This window comes from Columba livia, chromosome 1, assembly GCF_036013475.1.
Source record: "Columba livia isolate bColLiv1 breed racing homer chromosome 1, bColLiv1.pat.W.v2, whole genome shotgun sequence".
Lineage (NCBI taxonomy): Eukaryota > Metazoa > Chordata > Aves > Columbiformes > Columbidae > Columba > Columba livia.
Window position 1 is genome coordinate 66,965,672 of NC_088602.1, and position 19,687 is coordinate 66,985,358.

At 40.2% G+C, this 19,687-nt stretch overlaps 1 protein-coding gene and 1 long non-coding RNA gene across 38 annotated transcripts in view; one reads left to right on the forward strand and one right to left on the reverse strand.

The window, feature by feature from the left end:
• LOC135579320 (uncharacterized) overlaps positions 1-12,471 on the forward strand; it is a 57,530-nt gene extending 45,059 nt beyond the window's left edge. For 10 of the 22 annotated variants that reach the window (XR_010472122.1, XM_065060426.1, XM_065060433.1 and 7 more), the window contains one exon: positions 8,681-12,471. Coding sequence is in view for 16 of the 22 variants with exons in the window: in XM_065060426.1 (XP_064916498.1) it covers positions 8,681-8,848 (168 nt within the window). In the remaining 6 variants the exon portion in view is untranslated. Of the gene's footprint in view, positions 1-4,142; positions 5,378-8,680 lie in introns of those variants that run through there. The other 12 variants (XR_010472150.1, XR_010472144.1, XM_065060454.1 and 9 more) reach the window with 3 other exon arrangements.
• Positions 1-19,687, reverse strand: part of LOC110360325 (uncharacterized) — a 206,807-nt gene that overhangs the window by 25,686 nt on the left and 161,434 nt on the right. For 8 of the 16 annotated variants that reach the window (XR_010472175.1, XR_010472154.1, XR_010472172.1 and 5 more), the window contains 2 exons: positions 14,514-14,622; positions 6,223-6,823 (listed from right to left, as the gene is read on the reverse strand). This is a non-coding gene — a long non-coding RNA (uncharacterized LOC110360325). Of the gene's footprint in view, positions 1-742; positions 970-6,222; positions 6,824-11,380; positions 11,935-14,513; positions 14,623-19,687 lie in introns of those variants that run through there. The other 8 variants (XR_010472159.1, XR_010472174.1, XR_010472162.1 and 5 more) reach the window with 6 other exon arrangements.

Below are 19,687 nucleotides of genomic sequence, written 5' to 3' on the forward strand. Positions count from 1 at the left end.
TTTGCAAGGCTGCTTCTCTGCAGCAAGCTTGCTTGGCTTGCTGACACCCATCCTGCTAGCTCCGGCATGGTATGTGCGAGCAGTGTTGGACACGCGCTCTGGCTGGTGTTGCTCCTGTTTGCCATCAGCCTTCCCTCCTGGATCAGGGCCGCTACTGATTGCCGAGGGGTGACCAGGAGCAGCTCCCTCTGGTGAACCTCTTTTGTGCTTTTATCTCCCTCTCCTTGGCAGTAAGCTGCAACTGGCTTCCAGCCATGGCCCCCTTGCCCTCCCCAGTGCCCAGCTCGCATGCTCAGCCAGTGCCTACATCTCTTCCAGCAGCTGGCCCTACTTTTCCTCCACAGCTGGCTGCTGCCCCCTACTGTGGTAATTATTATTTATTATGGATATTCAGTGTACTTTTTGCATCCAGAGTCCAGTACTGTCTGAATCAGTACCAAGGTCACACTGAGCAGGCAGAAGCACACAGCAATACACAGTTGTTCCACGTCTATATTCACTTGAGTCTCAAGCAAGGAGGGAGAAGCTGAGGAGGAAGGAGTGAAGGTGGCTGTTGGCACCTATTAGCACTATCTGATGTGACATGCACTCTCTGTCCTGTGTTACATGACTCCAGCAACAGCACAGCGAAGTGCAGAGCTGCTTTTTCTCCACCTTGCTATCAACAGCAGGTCTCCCGCTATTCCTGCTATTTAGCAGGAAACACCTAAGGTGTTTTCCCAAAGTCATGGTCGCTGCTCAGTCACAGTTTAACTCCCCGATGCTATGAGTGCAGATATTACTTGATTTTCAGTCAAGAAGTAGTGCTCTTAGACCACAGCATGGCTATGTGGGACATAATTTTCTTCCCTGTTTCTCTCCCCAACCTTCTTCTCTGGGATTCTCTGTTCACGCTGGTTCTTTTGTGTATGTGTCCTTCTCTTTATACTTCACTCTTCCTCCTCACCATGCCTCCCTGAAGACATCACCCTGAGTTAAAAACAGAGAAGCTTTAACTCCCACAATTTAGTGCACAAGGAAAAGCACCTACAGGAAGAAGCAGCTTCTGTCCCTTTGGAAAAATACCTAATTCTAAACATATTTCACACATATATGTACTTGCGTGAGAGCCAGGTTGTCAGCTGCAGTTAGGGCTAGTTCTGTTGAAGAAGATGGAGCAATACTGCTCCATGGCAGCTGAGGATCTGTCCCAGTATGTAAATGTAAATATCTATTTTAACAAGCCCTCCTACAGTTTGCTTAAAAAAAAATAGCTTTCTTTTTAGACACTTAAAGCATACAAGCAGTCAGAAATGTCCCACTTTCTATATTTTGTCTAATTCCTACCTCTGACTTCCTTCGAAAGCTCTCAAAATCTAATGAATTCAAAAAAGACAAAGTGAATTAAAACTGAAGAAGCTTTGCTTTCGGTGAACTGGGCCTGCAGGAACTGAGAAATAGCCAGGAGAGAAACTGAAAGGGTACAAAGCCATGTAAATCCAGATAATTTAAAATGTTTGATTGTAAGCAGGCTCACCAAACCCAGCAAAATTCCCACTGTTCTATTACTTGTAATCTTCTGCCCTTTCAGCGAGCTGCAGCAAGTTAATGTCAAGAGCAAATACTCACGTAATATGATCTCTACATCAGAGCACTTTCTGCCATGAATCACTTCTTAAATTGTTTTGAGTTTACATTTAATTGCTTCCTTTGCATGCTATGGGTACACATGCACTCCTCCCGACCCTCATATTTTGTATGTAACTGTCATGGAGGCTGGAGCAATTGTCTGGATATAGAGTATTCAAACCTCAGAGCTCGAGGAGTTTGAATCCAGGAACTGATTTGTCCTCTTTTAAGATGGGAACCACATGTGTGACTTGGATTCAGAACTGGGGTGGATTTTGGATACTCTACTTTGCATGCATTATGGTTTGGGATTCAGACTCGTTTATTTATTGTGACACCTGTCCTAATACCTACTACTGAGTGTTCAGCTTTTCCCTCACTAGAAAATAAAGGCTTTACATATTCATTTCCACTGGATTGATTTGTAGTTCATCCCAGGAACAAATAATCTTCCAGATATTTTTCTCAGTTTTATTCCTTAGCATCCTCTATGACAATTGCTTATAAGTGGTCTTTTCAAAAACTTCTGAACATTTGGATCACTTGGTCACCTTTCTCTGTGAAGTCCCAGTTATCCCATTCTCTCTCTGAAGGCTATTCCACTGTTTCTTCAAAGTATTCCAATCCTACAGGGAGGTACTTTTCCCCCTTGTAACAGTCTCAGTGGTTTGAGAGATTGATGATCACCCTCATGGGGTGTTCCTGTCCAACAAACTCTGTCTTGAACTGCTGTTCAGAACTGATATCTTGGACTCCCTAAAAGTATGGTAAACTTCAAAGCTCTGCAATTCCCAGGATTTTCCTCATCTCCTTTTGAAGACAGGCAACATAATAGGGCCTCCTAGCCTTCTTGTACTGCTGCATTTTTCAAGGGAAGAAGGCATACTCTTGTCAGTATCTTGGCTTTTCTCACTTTATTTCCCCTCAGAACTCCCAGATGAACACCATCCGGTTGTGGTGATTTACTGCACTTGAGTTTCTCAAGTTACTCTACAACTTCCTCCTTAGAGACTTCAGTCTGTATAAAGGCCACACTCTGATTTTCTTTGCAAAGTGCCTTTGGCACAGGAATTTCTATACAACTCTCAACAGCAGACATGATGCAAGAGCTTTGTTGAACTCCTCTGCTAGCTTATTACACTCTTTTCCTGACCCACTTTATATAGATTTGTGGGGATCTCTGCGGCATTTTGGAGCATGAACCAGCCTAATATTTATATTCATCAACAGGTGAGACTTGGCTCTCAGCTGGTATTCTCTTGCTGCTCCACTGAAGGGTGTTTCTGCACATTGCTGCAGCCACTGTCGGCATGTCTTATTCGACTTGTTTATTAAGCTCAATACCACCCCTCTGTACCACATCTGTCACAGGCGGGTTAAATCCTTCCTGGCACAAACTGACACTGTCCCTGGGAAGATGTTGAGGTGAGGAGCTGGTCCTACAGGAGCCTTGTCCTCTAATGCAACGGCAAGAGACTTCTTGTCAGGCTGAGTGCTCAACACAACCTGGAGAGGCAGGACCTGTGTCCCAACTCACAGCCTGGCCCTCAGCCCAGGGAACAGCCCCTTGCTCTTTTACCTTTGATAAAGGGAAGCCACAGGGCTGCAGCAATCCTTCCTTTTTCTCTTTCTCCCTTTTGCTTTTCTAGATCTTTATTTCTGTTTCTTCCCACTCCTGTTCTAAGGAAGACAGAAACTGTCATATGGTCAATCCAGGCTTTTAAAGACTATGAAGGACAGAACTAGAACATCAGAAATGGGGCAAATATTTCACATGTTCTGTTCTGTTCTCTGTCCAATGTAGGCTGGTCTTCAGTCCAGACATTATGAAAACGTGTTTGCAAACACTACTGAGCTTTGTGACATTATTTCAATGAACTTTAACAGCCATTACTTGGTCTGTTTATAGAATAAGACTGCAGATACTAGCTTAATTTGTATTACAGTCAGTAAATATATATATGTTGCTGATCCCTTTGATATGAGATGGATAGGAGATCAACATTAACTATAATTGCCTAAGACACAGATGTGGAAACCATATCTGAAACCAGTTCCATGGCTTCATCTATCAATAAGAAAAGTGCTTCTGCTGTTGTTGAGGTTATTCTAGCTTTCAGAAAGGGTGGTGGGTATCCTTATTTCACTAACTGCTTTATTTCAAGTGAAGAAGAAAAATATTACATCAAACAGTTCTACATTCTCATTGGCTTTTGGGAGTGGATAAAAGACCCTAAACTTCCTAACCTTTCTAGGTTGATGTTAAATATGTCTCAAGATCCATAATTCCAGAGCCATCAGTCAAAATCAGTCTATTAAATCTATATCAAGATACAAGTAAGCACGCTCATCCCTAGCATACCTGTTTAAAAAAAATAGGAAAAAAAGAAAAAGATCTTAGAAATTAATGGGTCCTTAATTTCCTAAAGTCTGGGAATTCGCATACAGGACAGGATTTATTACACCTTGCTGCATCTGTCTGTGAATTAGCTATCTAGTCTCAGGTAACTCTTTTCTTTCTCTGTCTTCTGCAGGTGACACCCCTAGATCTCACTCGGTTCAACTATTTAATGTGGTCTTTTCAGGATGCTGTCTCAGATAAATATAGAAAAATAGGCCTCTGTTACTGGTGGAGTTCCACTTTCTCTCTCTTGACTATAAAAGAAGTGTGGCAACCGCCTTAGACCAAACCACTAAGGTGATGTTATCCCGTTGTTAATGTCTTGGTTCATTGCAATTTTAAATTTCAGTTAATTTAGTGTTATTCTGACTTGATATCTATTTCTGTCTTTTACTGCAGTCTGCAATAATGATGATGCCTCCCAAACATCCCACTTCTGATCTGTTTTCAGTGAAAGGATTTACAGGTTTTCTGCTTTACACGATGTAAATGGAAATGCTACTTTCTTGGCTTCGTTTTAATCACCTATACTCATTCTTATTTTATCTTTCAATATTTTGACTTAATGCAGTGACATGCTGGGATGCCACTTAGTGCATGAGAAAAAATTCAGAAAATGGCCTTGTGGTGTAGTATAAAGTTAAGATACAGAGAATAAACTGCAGAGAGGCATAATTTAAGATGTTTCTTCTAACTGATATAGCCAAATTTGTACAGAATAACTGTACAAAATAAATGCACATTCTACATTTGGCTACATTCTACATTGACAGAATATATCCCAATATGTTTTCAAATCACTTTGAAAGTATCATCTCAATGGTAAAAAACAATATAATATGTGGCTATTTATAAAATACAGTTAACAATAACTAAGTGAAATAATTAGAATCATACTATACAGCACTTAGGTCAATTTCTATTTTTTTTTCTGTTTTTGTACCTTGCCTTCTTACAAATCTAACAGGTTACACAACCCCCTAAAAAGTAAGTTTCCAAGATATCAGAAATCTTTCAGAGGCATTTCGGAAGTGACATGCAAAGGTATAAAAACACTGAAAGAAAAGCAACTGCCCATGTTAGTAAAAGGAAGACAACAATCCTAATAATAAATCAAGGCAAGCCTTGGCCCCTTTTTTCGTCATGTTTCCAGAGTTTGAAAAGACAGTTACATGGAGCACATCCTATTGCTAATGGTGTTGACAAGGTGCAAAAAGTGGCAAAGCTTAACCTTGGGTTTTGGGTTACTTTTGGATTCTGTTTTATCTGTGGAGTGTGTGCATTGTCAGGACATGTGCTGTTCCCGTCTCAAAAACTCTGTATCACCAGTCGATTTTTCTCATTAAAAGTTGTATGCTATTCTCTTTCTGTATTGCCTCCCTCCACTGTAAGATACTGAAGTCATTGCTGCTGGCTCAGGTTTTGGTTCACTTGTCGATGATGTGGTCACCCTCAAATTAAGCTTTCTGGATATTATTGCACCACCTCACCTTTTTACTACACTTTGTCCAGGAATGTGCATCACATTGTCTCCTTTTCCTGGACTCTACAAGGTCTTGCCTGCCCACAGGACAAGGCAGATAGTGCCTGGGAGCACTGCCTTGCTCATGCATTTGAATCTGGACAACAGTTTCTCATTTGGTCAAAAACATTTTCTAATTTATCTATTACCTCTGGACTCTTTCAGATTTTAGGAAAGTTCTGACAGAAAGATGTGGAAATGAGATCTTAATGACAGACATACATACCTCTGTGAAGAGTCACAATGCAACCTTGGCTTGCAATTCTCTGTTCTAGGAGGAATTTTGATTAAACTTCAGATGTGAATGTCACAGTTTAGGGCCATCTATAAAATCTCTGAGTCTTGCAACTTGTTCTGAACATTAGTGTATTTGGGGGGACCCATGACACTCTGTGTGATCTCAAAGTGGCATCTTGTAAGAGCAGTTTTTGTTCTTTTTCTCCCTATAGATCCTTAAAAATATGCAAATCTATGTGATCTGCTTCTCATACAAAGAATTGCAAATTCAGCTACGGATCAAAGATTAGAGCATATGCCTATTATTGCGGCTGCCAGTTAACCAATCCAAATGTTTAACTCTTTAAAGAAATAGAGGGTCAGCAGCTTTCTGAATAATTGTTTCCAGACAGTCTTCTGTTGGTTGGATTTCTGTATCACATTCAACTTCAATTGCTGCTGTAATTTATCTCCACTTCACAGACTCTAACTTTACTAAATTCACGTGTTAGTATTTGAGTCAATTATGCTTAGACAAATCCAGAGCATGCTCTGTGATCATTGATTGTTTTTTACGGTGACTCACAGATTAAATGAGAAAAACCAGTGCCATCCTGACACCTGCCTCTGGCCTTTTGTTGTTCTAGGAAGTGCAGAGAGGAAAAAACTGGGCCAAAGATGACTCAAAAATAAATCAAGTCAGGATGTAAGCTTACCTTCACTTGGGTGTTGACAGTCATAAGGGGGGATGTTTTGCTGACAGCCATGGTTGCCAGTGTAGTGCCACATTGTGAGAGTACGCTTCTTCACTAGGTCACACCTCCTTGTCTTTCAGTCTTGTCTTAATGAAGAAAAGCACTTTAGAGGTGCTCTGATCGTGTTCTTTGTTCCACTCTGGTGGACGCCACCTCACCCTCAATCCTCCCGGGGAAAGGACCTTGTATTGGGGTCAGCAGAACCAGGCACCTTCAGTGCGTCCTTCTGGAGAGTCACCAACCTCTGTCTGCTGCATATTCTTGTGCTGCTTCACCAACCTCCTCCTATCTCAGTCCAGTGGCAAACCAAGCAGTCGTTACCTAAAATGATGGCAAAAATGGTGCAGAGATTTTACTCTGAGCTGGTGTTAAACTGAAAAATAAAACTTTGCAACTCTGTTCATATTCCAGATTGGGTCTGGGCTGTTCAATGCCAGTGGGACCCACTTCATCAAAAGACCAAGCCTCAAGTTAAATATTTTCCACAAAAGGCACTTGATTTTGATGAAGAGAACAATGTATGAGTTTAAGCTAAGAAGAGCTAAGGAGACAAAATGGTTAAGGACATGCTCTAGACCCTCAGCATCTCCTCAGAGGGAATGATAAACACCGCTCTTTGGCCAGGTCTACTTTCCTACACATTTCTGGGGAGAAGTAATGGAGAGTACTATTTATTATGTGTTGGGATGAAGGTAGGGAATGTTTTCCAACATTTAAAAAAATAAAATCCAGAATTTATGGGAGTTTGAAAAGCAATTTCCTTTTAAGGTGCAAATTCCTAATTTGCCACATGAAAGTACAGGAATTAAGTGCTAAATCCTTCTTTGCCAGTGAGACCTGTGAAAAGAGGTATGAAAAAAGAGTTACTGTTAGGTTTCTACTCATGGCTCCTGAAAGTGAATGTATGCAAAAGTGCACTGAAACAGCCCTGATTTTTTCAAAGCTTTCCTGCCGTTCTGACTGACTTTTAAAAAATGAACCCTTGTCCGGTTTTATTTGTGTGGTGGGTTCTGATTTTGTTCTGTCTGTACTGTATCACTTTTCTCTCCTCGCCATTAATCTTCCATGAGTGTTCCCCAGAGCACAGTTCTGCCTTTTCTGCACTGAGAGTTCCTATTGAAATTAATGGACATTCTTCTTGTAGGTGGAGGGAAGAATACATCCTTATATCAGTCGTGCTGCAAAAGAAGATTATTGTGTTAGTCTCGTTCCTGAAAGTCCAAGGTCTAGTCAGGCAGATTATACTAGGAGATCCCAACAGGAGGTCTGTACAGAAGTGAGAACTACTTGTGCAACATGAAAACAAAAGCCAGAACAGAAGACTTTTAAAATATTGGAACAAAAACCTTTGCAAAGTCTGTGGCTGTACTCTGTGATGAAGTGTACTGTCCCAAACCTAGTTTTAGGGCAGATCCATGCAGTGGAATACAGTGAAGTGAAGATATCCATAAGACACCTGTAGAACCAGGCATGGTCATGAGAGTGGACTCATTTGGTCTGCAGAAAGGTGCTTCAGATTGGCCAGGGATGTTGGGCCATGCAAATAAGGGTATATTGTGCTGTGCAGATTTATCACCTAATTTGGAACTTGGGTTTTGGATCTTGGGCACCTTTAACCCAGTTGTGCATTGCGCAATGTAGACATGCTAATAAGTCTCGTTCCCCTTAGAGCCTTAAATGGAAAAACCTTATGTTCCTCCACAGAGAACCCTTCAATGAATTAAAGAGGGTGTTGACAACCTTCAAGCGGAACTGCATAAATTCTTATAGGAAGGATAGTAGCTGCAATGTGAGGTCCTGAAGCAGGCAGATGACCTTATAAAATATTCTAGGGTATCTAAGTTTAGTAAAATAAACACACTATATTTAAGTAGAATATGGGAAGGTAAATAGTCTCCAGGAATGCCCCCATGCAATTTATGTTACAATAATGCTACTGTCATGTTTTGGAAAGATCATTACTGTAGATACTATAATCTAAGGATAGCAGATAGAATTTAACATGCATAGGAGAAAGCTAAATAAAGGATAACAAACACTCTTTCCTCAAAAGTATTTTGAGGAACAAACTTCTTCTCCACATTTTACTCCAAAGGAAAAAAACAAGCTTGTCTAAGGAAGCATCGCACAGATGTGCTAGGCTACTCCACTTTTTTACTTCTTTGGGATATTTCATAGGGGAGTCCTACTTGCAAGGATGACTTCTTCCACTGTGCCTGTTTGCTTCCTGTGGTGTGTTGTTCCATGCAGCACTGGAAAGAACATTGGAAGTTGGAGAACCACAGTGACAGACAAATAAGGATTTCTTGTGAGTTTACAGTTTGTGAAACATTGATTGTTGTATAATTAACATACCAGTTAATTTGGATTTTCGGTTTCAGTAACCAATGTGTTTTAATGTTTAAATTTGATTTGAGCATCTCTAACAAAGCTCCGCTATTCATTTGTACATATTTGTATTTTGGTTGAAGATTATATACATATCTATCTCAATGATTACTTTAAACAGTGTTCTATATCTGCTACTTCTACCAAACCTGGAACACTTGCTTTAAGATTATGCTTGTCAAATTTACCTAGTGACCAGGCAAATACATACGACTAATTTTGTTATAGGCAAAATTAACTAATGCTCTTTTTCATGGTGAGATGCTGTAATGATTTTATATAGCAGTCAAACTGTTTAAATACTAATGCTGCCTTCATGCTGTAATCACCATTCCAGTCAGATGTCATTTTTAGTAGCCCATAGGGAATTCCATCCCTTAATTATTCTTCAATACACAAACCAAGCATTCTTTAATTGGTGTAAATTGAACAGTGTTCCAATGCAAACAAGGAGAGGACAAACTAATCAATGATTCTGTGCATGTCTATTGGAAAGCTATTGCCATTAGATCAAGTAACAAATCCTTGACTCCATTAGCTTCAGAGGAACGATGGGGGAAAATACTGCTAGTGCTACTCCTTGTTATCAATCAGTGGTGGTAAGCGTGCAGCAAATCCTATAGCAGAACTCCAGCTTTTCTTGAAAGTGCTCGTGGAAATTTAAAATATGAAAATATTCTGACTCCAGAATCCCCAGTCTTACGTCTTTTTTAGGGGTTTGTCTGGGAACAATGTGTTTTTATCCTCTGCTACCTCTAGACATGTGGGCTGTTTTTTATTTTTCCCTTTTAGATCAATGACTCTTGAATGATAACATAACTTTTTTCAACTTGTCAGGGAATTTTGGTGACTTTTCTTGCTCTCCCGGGCTATGCTCCATACATTCATATGTATTCTCTACTGCAGCACAACGTAAATTGTGTGTCTCTCGTCTCTTTAATACAATCTGAAATAAAGGTGCTGTATTTAAGAAACAGATGAAAAATCTGTCTCATATATGTGTCATACTCACTTTTCATTCTTGTCTCTTTTTATCAATTCTCTAAAACTGATTATTTATCACTGGGAAGGGAAGTAAAAAAAAAAAAAAAAAGCCCATTACAAACCTCTGGCCCAGATCTGCCAGTCTTACAGTTTTAGTTAGTGTGGAAAGCAAAACTCTTCTGGAAATAAATACACTGGCTATGGATGTTCACTTTCTAATCTATTTGTTTTTGATATAATATGCTATTTACTGTTTAAGGACCTTTCATGTTGGTTTAAGTCGAAGTTTTTAAAACCAGTCTAGCATAAAAAGCTCTAAGTGACATAGACAGGGTAGAGAAATACTGTGTCTTCTACAGACAGCCTTTGTTCACAACATTACAGTTGAAAGAAGCACAGAGCAGGCTGAGTAGATAACCCACCTTCTTAAAACAAGAGGGCTTCTAATTTCCACACATCCTAATCACAGTCACATTACTTCAGTCTCTGTACCAGACCCCTCAGGGCTGGCTCTAGGTTTTGCTGTGAAGTCACATGCGTGGGGCCTGAGGCACTTTTCCATGATGCTTGCAGCAGGGGAGTATGAGATTTAGGGTTTTTATTTTATTTTATTTTATTTTGTTTTGTTTTGTTTTGTTTTGTTTAGTTTTCCCCTCTCATTTTGCTGGTTGGGATTCTCTAACTGTCTCAGTTGTCATGGATCGCTGGCTTGGGCAGTAGAGAAAAGAGTAGCGCTAAGGTAAATCACTCTCAAGGTTTCATACTTGTTTGCTATGAGGATGCTGCAATATTTTTTTCTGAGGGAAAGGGAGCTTTACCCATTGCCTCCTTTCCCAAACGAGTGTGCATAATTTCCAGGTAACAAATTCCCCTCTGTTTTCCTACTCTTGTTTCTTTGCTGGTTAGTTCTTGTGTGTGGTTATATTATTCCTCAACAAAGTAAAGTGTCTCATCTGATTTAAGGTATCTTTCTTCTCCCTGTTACTCTTCAGCATCTTCTGTGGTAGGTATAAAAGCGATGCTGATGCCAGCAAGTAGTTAGGAGACTTAGAGTGGGGTTTCTGTAGAGCTGAAGGGGCTTTTCAAGAGTCCTAAACTACCCCTTTGCTCCTCACTCTGCTAAGAGCAAGTTTGGAAAGGCAGGGGATCCTTTGGAGTCTGTGTCTGCTGCCTTTTGGAGATGCAGACCCTGAAACAAAGAAATGCCAAGTACATGGGGCCCAAGCACCTGGGAGGCACTCCACGAAAGCTTGTGGGGCTGCTGCAGGGTGCAGGTAGGATACATGCTTTGAGATGACACCAGACCATGGAGTCTGTCTCTGCCATGTTATGCGAAAGAGGGACCTTTTATGTTGCCATACTATGCCAAAGAGAAAACTTTAGCAAAGCAAAATGTTAAATAAGAGTTTTTTCTAAAAAGTTTGTCAAGTCAAACTTCTCTGTAAAGCTTATGAATTCCACTTGTTTAAAAGAAGACAGTTGTTGAGCCACTGTTTATGTACACAGGATCAAGTCTTGCTGGAGTTGAAATCACACAAGAAAAGAATCAGGCCAACTTCAAAACAACACTCAAGATCTAAATGACACCACTGAGAGGATTTAGTGTAACAAGTTTACCTGAAGTTGTGAAACAACCATTTGCAGCTGTATGTCAAATGAGGCTTGGGTTATAAGAAAGGGCTAAAATTTGTCATCTGATAGAACAAAGCAAGGTATTTTTATTTTGGTTTCTTGTTCAAAGAAAAGCCCCAGTTCGTTGACAGAATTTCAGCAGAATAATTTTTTAATCACCATTATATTCCTAGTCATATCTAGCCTTCAAAGTCCATTTTAAAACTCCTCACTGATTTCCTTGGGATTATATCCTTCAAAATGGATGTCAGGAGGAACAAATACTTGCCAAATCTATGCCATTGCCTGGCAGTCCCAAGGGAAATGCCCTTCTGATCCCCACAAGGCAATCTTCAGTCACCATTTTACAGGATAAGGAATATTCTGCCCTTCCCAAGGAGGAATGAAAGAGAGCAAGAGAGGCTGTGTGGGGTGTGAAGTGTCGCTCCCTGTTTGAGACAAAGAGACAATGATAGCACACGAGCATCCAATGGAAAAGAAGGCAGCAGAAGGTATTTGTAAAGCAGCTAGAATATTTAATGTTGTTGCTTCAATGTAAACAGGTAAAAATGTATTCATATAATATATTGATATGTCCTAGTTTTAGAGTGTGACAATATCTTAACATGTCTTGTAGCTTGGTATATACTTTAACACTTTTGTAGACTCCTCCAGAGACTATTCTGATTTGAAAGATTTATGTTTTAAACAATATGACCTTTTTAAAATTTAAGAGTGAAGTGCTCTATTAATGTGAATTTTATTTATTTTTACATCTAATAAACTGATACTACCTGGACGAAATAAACATTCTCCCTTAAACTTTCATAATTCCACTTTCATTCTGTGTGTCTTTATCTAACTGCTATTATACCAACGTTGAGCCAGAATCTGAGATTCCTTTGCCTTGTACCTCTCTGCTTGGTTGCAGTCGTAGTGGCTCTGATTCTAAAAGCTGCTGAATAAACCTCAACTTCCATGATAAAGTTCTGGCACATTGACTTCCTTTCTTTTATAATATTTAGTGTCAGCTTACTGATCATTGAAACTCCCTCTCCTCTCTCCTCTCTCCTCTCTCCTCTCTCCTCTCCCTCTCCCTCTCCCTCTCCCTCTCCCTCTCCCTCTCCCTCTCCCTCTCCCTCTCCCTCTCCCTCTCCCTCTCCCTCTCCCTCTCCCTCTCCCTCTCCCTCTCCCTCTCCCTCTCCCTCTCCCTCTCCCTCTCCCTCTCCCTCTCCCTCTCCCTCTCCCTCTCCCTCTCCCTCTCCCTCTCCCTCTCCCTCTCCTCTCCTCTCCTCTCCTCTCCTCTCCTCTCCTCTCCTCTCCTCTCCTCTCCTCTCCTCTCCTCCCCTCCTCTCTCCTCTCTCTCAATTCCATTCCATTTCATTCCATTCCATTCCATTCCATTCCATTCCATTCCATTCCATTCCATTCCATTCCATTCCATCCCATTCCATTCCATTCTCTCTTATTCTCTCCTTGAGATGAAATCACCCCAGTCAGGTTTTCTTGCAGGACACAATTTTCAAACTTCTGATCATTCCCATTGCTCTTCTTCAGACAGCCTTGAAGGCAGTTGCATCTTTCCTGAGATGTGGTGGTCTTGCCAGCGCTCAGCTGAACAGCACAAACACTGCCTGTATCTTAAAAAAAAAGTCTGTCTGCAGAGCTCCCAACAGCTTAGCCCTCTCATACCCACTGACATTTCTAATTTTCTCTCTCACAGCTCTGGGGAGAAAGATTCTCCCTCAGTCCAAATGAAGCTTCAGCTTTGTATTGGCTGCTCCTACCTGGTGAAACCTTAAATTTCTTTAGATTCTACCTAAGATGGAAAGAGGGTCCTGGGCGTAATCCTTCGGTGCAGACTGGGAACCAAGTTTTGTTTGCATAGGTGTGACACATAAGTTTGATCCTATGCTATTTTCTTTTTGTTTTTCCTTCCAAAGTTAAAATATTCTAAAAATGCAATGTTTAGTTCTATCTTTCTTCTGTTTTTTTTTTTCCTTATGTGATTATTTGCTTTAGTAATTTAAGAAAATTTATGTGAAAGTACCATTTTGCACAAAAAAACATAAAATACTTTGACTTATTATTTCCTTTGTCATAATTTCATCCAGAGCTGCTTGTACAGTTAAGGATAAAAAATATGGCTTGTCATGAGCCATTTAGAACTTCATTTTAAGTTTTAAAAAATTTTCTAAAAAAACCCCTCACCCAATTAGAGGGCGGATGCTCTCCTTCTTGACTTGAATCAAATGATTGAATAAACTGTTAGGAAATTCTAATATAAGTCTGTGACCTATGTGACTTCATTCAGATTTTGTATCAGACTAGCTGATTTGGTTTGTTTACAGCTGCATATTTTGAATATTTTCTAAAAAAATGGTATGATTTCAGTCACAGAAAACTTAGACTTAGGGCCTCACTCCCTTAAAGGCAACATAAAACTCCCTTGAGCTTCTCTTGGGAAGGGCTGAGCCATTAATCTGTGTTTGTTTAATAATAAAGTCCCTGAGATAGGCTGTTAGATAGGATTCTTTGAGACACACTTGTAGCAATATTCAGTGTGTTTTCTTTCTTGTATACCCTGGTTTCTTAGACTGCTTAAGCAGGTACTAATGACTTTGCTACCATGGTCCTCTGATTTGTCTTTCTGTTCCTAATCCATGAAGGTAGATAAATGTTTTTCAGCAGAAGTGTGAAAATATATACATATTTTTAAATGAGTGGTTCATCATTACTCTGCTGTTTTCTTATTCCATTAAATTCCATCACACATGATCACTTCTCAACAAACATTTGCAGACAATATTTGCTAAAAAAGTCCAACTCAACTTAGGAAATAAAACATTAGAAAACATAATTTTATTCCTTCACCCAGCTAAATCCATTAAGACTTTAACACAAGTAAAAACGAAGGACAAAGGGAATTTCTTAAAACATGAAGGCCCGTAGCACATTTGCATTTTGAAATTAATTGCTGACCTAATTATTTGTCAGTAGTAGGATAAGTTAATCAAATATAACTTACAGTACAGCTTCTGAACACCCACAGGACTTTGTCCCCCAGAGTAAACTGTCATAGTGGTCCAGTTTGACAATCCATTCTCACTGTCATCTTGTGACCAAAGGAAGACTATCTGGGAAATGGTTCCATATGGAGACACAAGAGAGAATGAAATACTTAGATCTCCTGTACAAAAGCATGATAAGCTAACAGTCACCAGAGGAAGTCACGAATGAGAGAGCTTTGAAAAAAGAAATACCCTGCCTTTCAAATCCATTTAGATTTATTTTTATACTGCCTTCAATTCGGACTAAGATGCTCTGATATTAAATACGCATATAAAATAGCAAGCAAATGTATTGTGTAATGTTTCGTTTCTAGCATATCTGTGGATCTGCACTTCATGCTTAGCATCAGTTTGATGGAAAGGCCAGTATTTCTAGACAGGACTAAGACCTTTTCTTCTTCATCTTCAGGAAACTGACTGTGTTATCCACAAATAATAAGTCATAACCAACTGCTTCATGACCTGAGGCTGAGGAAGCACAATTTTATTTCAAAACACACTCAGAAACAAAATCTGATGAAACTATCAGGTAATGTGACCAATGCATTATTTTCAAAAGGCATACCTAGGCGTTTGAGTTAGAAATACCTCATCAGTAGTAGTATGAACTACTTCATTGCTTCTCTTATTGTAGTATTGCCTCTCTCCTGTCATGTGCTGGCAATGGCAACCCACAGTAAAGGATGTTTTTCTGATCATTTTGCACTCATTAAATACAGCTGTCACAATAGCGGATGCGAGAATGCATACAAAACTTTTATGCCACGTCAAAATAAAGCAGAAACATTTTAAAAAGATCTGAAACCTTTGAAGCCTTTTCTTGAGAAATATTGAAATATTGCTTTTTGTTGTTGTTGTTTTCAACAATTGAAATTGTTTCACAGTGACACACATTAAAACTCACTGCAGAACAAAACATCATCGCTTGAAATTAAAGAAAAAGGCAAAAAATGGAGAAAAAAATAAAAACAAACCCAACCTCCCAGAAGCACAAAGTGTTTAGTTTCTGAGAGTATGAAGTTCTGGTTCATCATGTGTCTTCTGGGGCTGAACTCCCATCGAGTTCCAAAATCTCAAGGGAGCTGACATTTACTTCTTGACCATGGATGAAATCTGCCCCATAAAGCTTCCAGCTGAGTGAAAACATCTTCCCAAGTTCCCATTCTGAGAAACAGCTCCCTTTCAGGCTAAGCAGCAGCAAATTCAGTAGCTGTTTGACACGATTGCCATAAAAAATATTTAAAAGGGCAGCATGAATGACCCCAAAGCCATTCTGTAACTGGTATGAACAGAGAACCCCCTATGAGTAGCGTTAGTAAATATTCTTCTCCATATGCAAGTAGGTTCTGAAGAACTGTAACATCCAAGATGACCTATTGAAAACTTCAGTCACCCTGAGCTGGAAGAATGCATTAATTTGCACCTTCCCATTTCAGGGTTACATGATTACTTAAAAAGAAAAAACAAAGTGGCTAACTTTGAAGCATCTCCTTGACTTGATTACTATCCCTAAACTGTGAAGCAGAGCTCTCGAGCAAAGACACAAATTTTTCAAATGACACTCACCTTGTGTGTAAAATAGCTACTCACAATAACAAACTCAAGATATCCTGGTTGCCTGATCTTAATCTTTGTTGTGGTTTAACCTGGCAGGCAGCTAAATACCACACACAGCCATTTGCTCACTTTCCCCCTCCCAGTGGGGATAAAGGCAGTTTAACAGGATGGAAAGGGGAAGAAAAACCCAACAACAAACAAATATGCACAATAATAATATATAAAACATGTGACGCACAGTGAAATAAACACTCGTTGACCGATACTCAGCCAGTTTCCAAGCATTGGTTTCCCTGTTAAATTTTCCCTAGTTTATATACTGAGCATGGTGTCGTATGGTATGGAATATGGCCAGTTTGGGTCAGCTATCCTGGCTGTGCACCCTCCCAGCTATTTGTGCATCTTCAGACTCTTTGCTGAAAAGTCCTTGACTTAGTATAAACATTGCTCAGCAACAAACAGAAAATCAGTTTATTATCAACATTTTTTCTCATACTAAATCCAAAACACAGCACTATACCAGCTACTAGGAAGAAAATTAACTCTATCCCAGCCAAAACCAGGACAAGCTTTAATCAAGAGACTTCTTCGAAGACTGGAGCACACAGGTATATATCTATTTCCTTTATTATTTACTTATTTAACAAAAATGGCATGAGCTCTCTTTCCTTTTAAGTCCTACCTTCTACCTCTCCTGAGGGTATGGGCTGAGGTCAATTGTGTGATTAACTCACCATTGGCTTTACATTCCCTTTTAATTTGAAATTTGCAATTTTTGCATGTGCAAATAATGGTAGGAAAAACTATGCAGGTGCATGTGTGTGTATGCATTTTCGTGTGTGTAAACACATTCTTACCACATGCATGGAAAATGCTTCATGCTCACATTCCTATCAGCAGTAAGATGCATCAGGGATGCTGGAAAAGGAGGCCCTTTAAAGCCATGGCTGGACTGGAGCAGCCACAGCCCGTCTCATTCCCCCTGCAAAGTTCAAGCATGTGGTGGCCAAAGGGAGACAACTTCTAGCATCCGTGCACTTGGCACCCATGCTGTGCAAGCTGCTTTCATTATGGGAAGCTAAGTGTGTCTCCATGAGATATGGTGACACTACAGCTGTTGCGGAGAGATACACTCAACTGTCTCTCTGTCTCTCTGACTTGCTTCTTCCTGACAACACTGTTTCCTGCTCCTCTTACTTCTCTTTTTGGTTACCTTGTATATTGTCCTTTACCTTGGTTGAAGTCATCTTTCCTGAGATGAAAGAAAGAAAAATTATGTTTACTCTGGGAAAATGAGAAAGACAGCATGTATCTTTCTCTGAGAGCATATTCACCTAGAGCAGCAGTTTTAGTTAATGGGTATAGTGAAGGCATGACAGAATTTGTCAGTGAGAATATTAACACTTGGAAGAATATTGCTGAGCTCTCATTTGCCATTACTGCCCATCACTACCATTCCTGGCTCAGCCTGTTCCAAACTCAGTCTGTATGAGTCCCTGGCTAGTGCCTGCTTCCCAGATTTCACAAAACTTTCGCAAACAGCATTAGACTCCATAAATCTGAATCTCAGGGCACCATGTAATCCCAGATATGACTGCAGGGCCAAGTAGTTTTTGGACTTAACTGGGTGGGGAGAAATCACAGTGGAGTGATCAGTGGGAGAAAATACAGCCAGAGGAAATCTCAGCATGTAGGTTATGGAGGAACGTGAACTGAAATTAAAGAAAATATGAAGAATTTGGCATGTCATGCAGAGAAGAAAGAAGTGAGAGACACTTCAGTTAAAGGATGTAGGTAGTGAAAGCGAGATAGGAGAACAGAAGAAAAGCAGCAACATGAAAAATACGAGAAAGAGGGGGAAAAATGCGTTAGAGGAAGAAGTTCCTGTGGCAGAATACAAGCGGGAAAGGAAGAATGGGGTCAGTGTATGAAGTAGGAAAATCTTTATAGCAAAAGTTGAGATAAAAGGGAAACGAAACCCACATGAAATATCCATAAACGACATTCAGCTCCCATTGCAAGCATCCACATCTTCTCGTCGTCTTGTGGAGTGTGACTTCTCTCAGCCAGCCAGCTAGCCAGGACACCCCACTGATGACCTGGCTGCTTCTAGCCCTCCCTACTGGGACCTGTGTTCCTCACTACTGCCATCGCATGCCAGGCCAGTACACTAGAGTGCCTGGCCAGCTCCTGTTTTGTGGCTTTCAAAAGTAATTTTCAGACTGGACCATAATCTCAAAATCTGCCTGACAAGGCACGGTATAATCCCAGCTCTATTTTAAAGGTCAAGGCCTGAAGGTTTTGCTTGATTTTGACTCATTCAGACCTTCCAGCGATTTCAAAAAGCCATAGACCTAGATAAGGCAGGGCAGAACTGGGGCCACGGTCAGATTTCCAGTGTAAAACGTGACTTCATTTTCAGATGGCTTTGCTGTACCTGTGTTAAAGTTTCACTGTTCTGCTTCTCTCATTGAAATACACAGAAGGATCTGTACATCAAATAGATAAAAGATTTGACTTTTAATTCCTACCATGTATTTTGGTAAGAGGAATTAAATGTCAAAACACAAAAGCAATTATACACTTAATGGTAAAAAACATATAATCAAGTCATTTTTTTTTATTTTCAAATTGTGGGGATTGAAATAAAAGGGCAAGAGGGTCTTACTTTGACATTATATGAGATGGAAAGGCACATTTGTATCTTTTTGTACCTTTTACAAAATGAATATGCCTGTAATCAAACCCATTCATTTTGAAAAGGAGATTGTGCTTTAGATCTATGGCATATTTGCGAGGGTGTTGAGAAAGTATCTAAGTAAAATGTGCCATAGGAAATCAACTCTGGGGAAATGTAGTTATTCTTCATGATGATATACAACCAGTTTGGCATAACATTTGGGGTGAAACAAAGCCTGCTGGTACGAAAGAGTCATCACTGCATGTTTTGCCCACCATCACTACAACAAAGCAGGCAAAATTTTTTGGTTTGGAAAGTCCCTGAGCTGCGAATTGCTGGAGACTGGGAGAGTGATCTGAAGCACTCTGCTCCGAGGTTACCCTCTGCTCCCTGTTTTCTGTAGCCAGCTGCTGGTGGCCACTGTCAGAGTTAATACACAGGTTCATAGAATCATAGAATATTTTGCGTTGGAAGGGACCTTCAAAGGTTGTCTAGTTCAAGCCCCTGCAATGATCAGGGACATCTTCAGGTTGCTCAGAGCCCCGTCCAGCCTGGCCTGGAATGTCTCCAGGGATGGGACATCTACCACCTCTCTGGGCAACCTGTTCTGGTACCACACATTTTTTATGCTTCTCTCCTCTATGTACCTATCAAATTTAAAGGGGGAAGAAAGGGAAGTCATGTCAGTACATCTATATTTCTATGATATTAGAAACTATTGGCCATTTGCTAGTGTATTTGTACAATCCTTAACACAGTGAACTCCCGTTCCTACTGCTAGGCTGATAGGCACTTCTACATTACATGTGGGCAGCTATATGACATAGTGCATGGCTCATGTGGCAGTATGTCCTACAGTGCTAGCGAGATGGTCCTCCAGCCTGAGGACAGAAC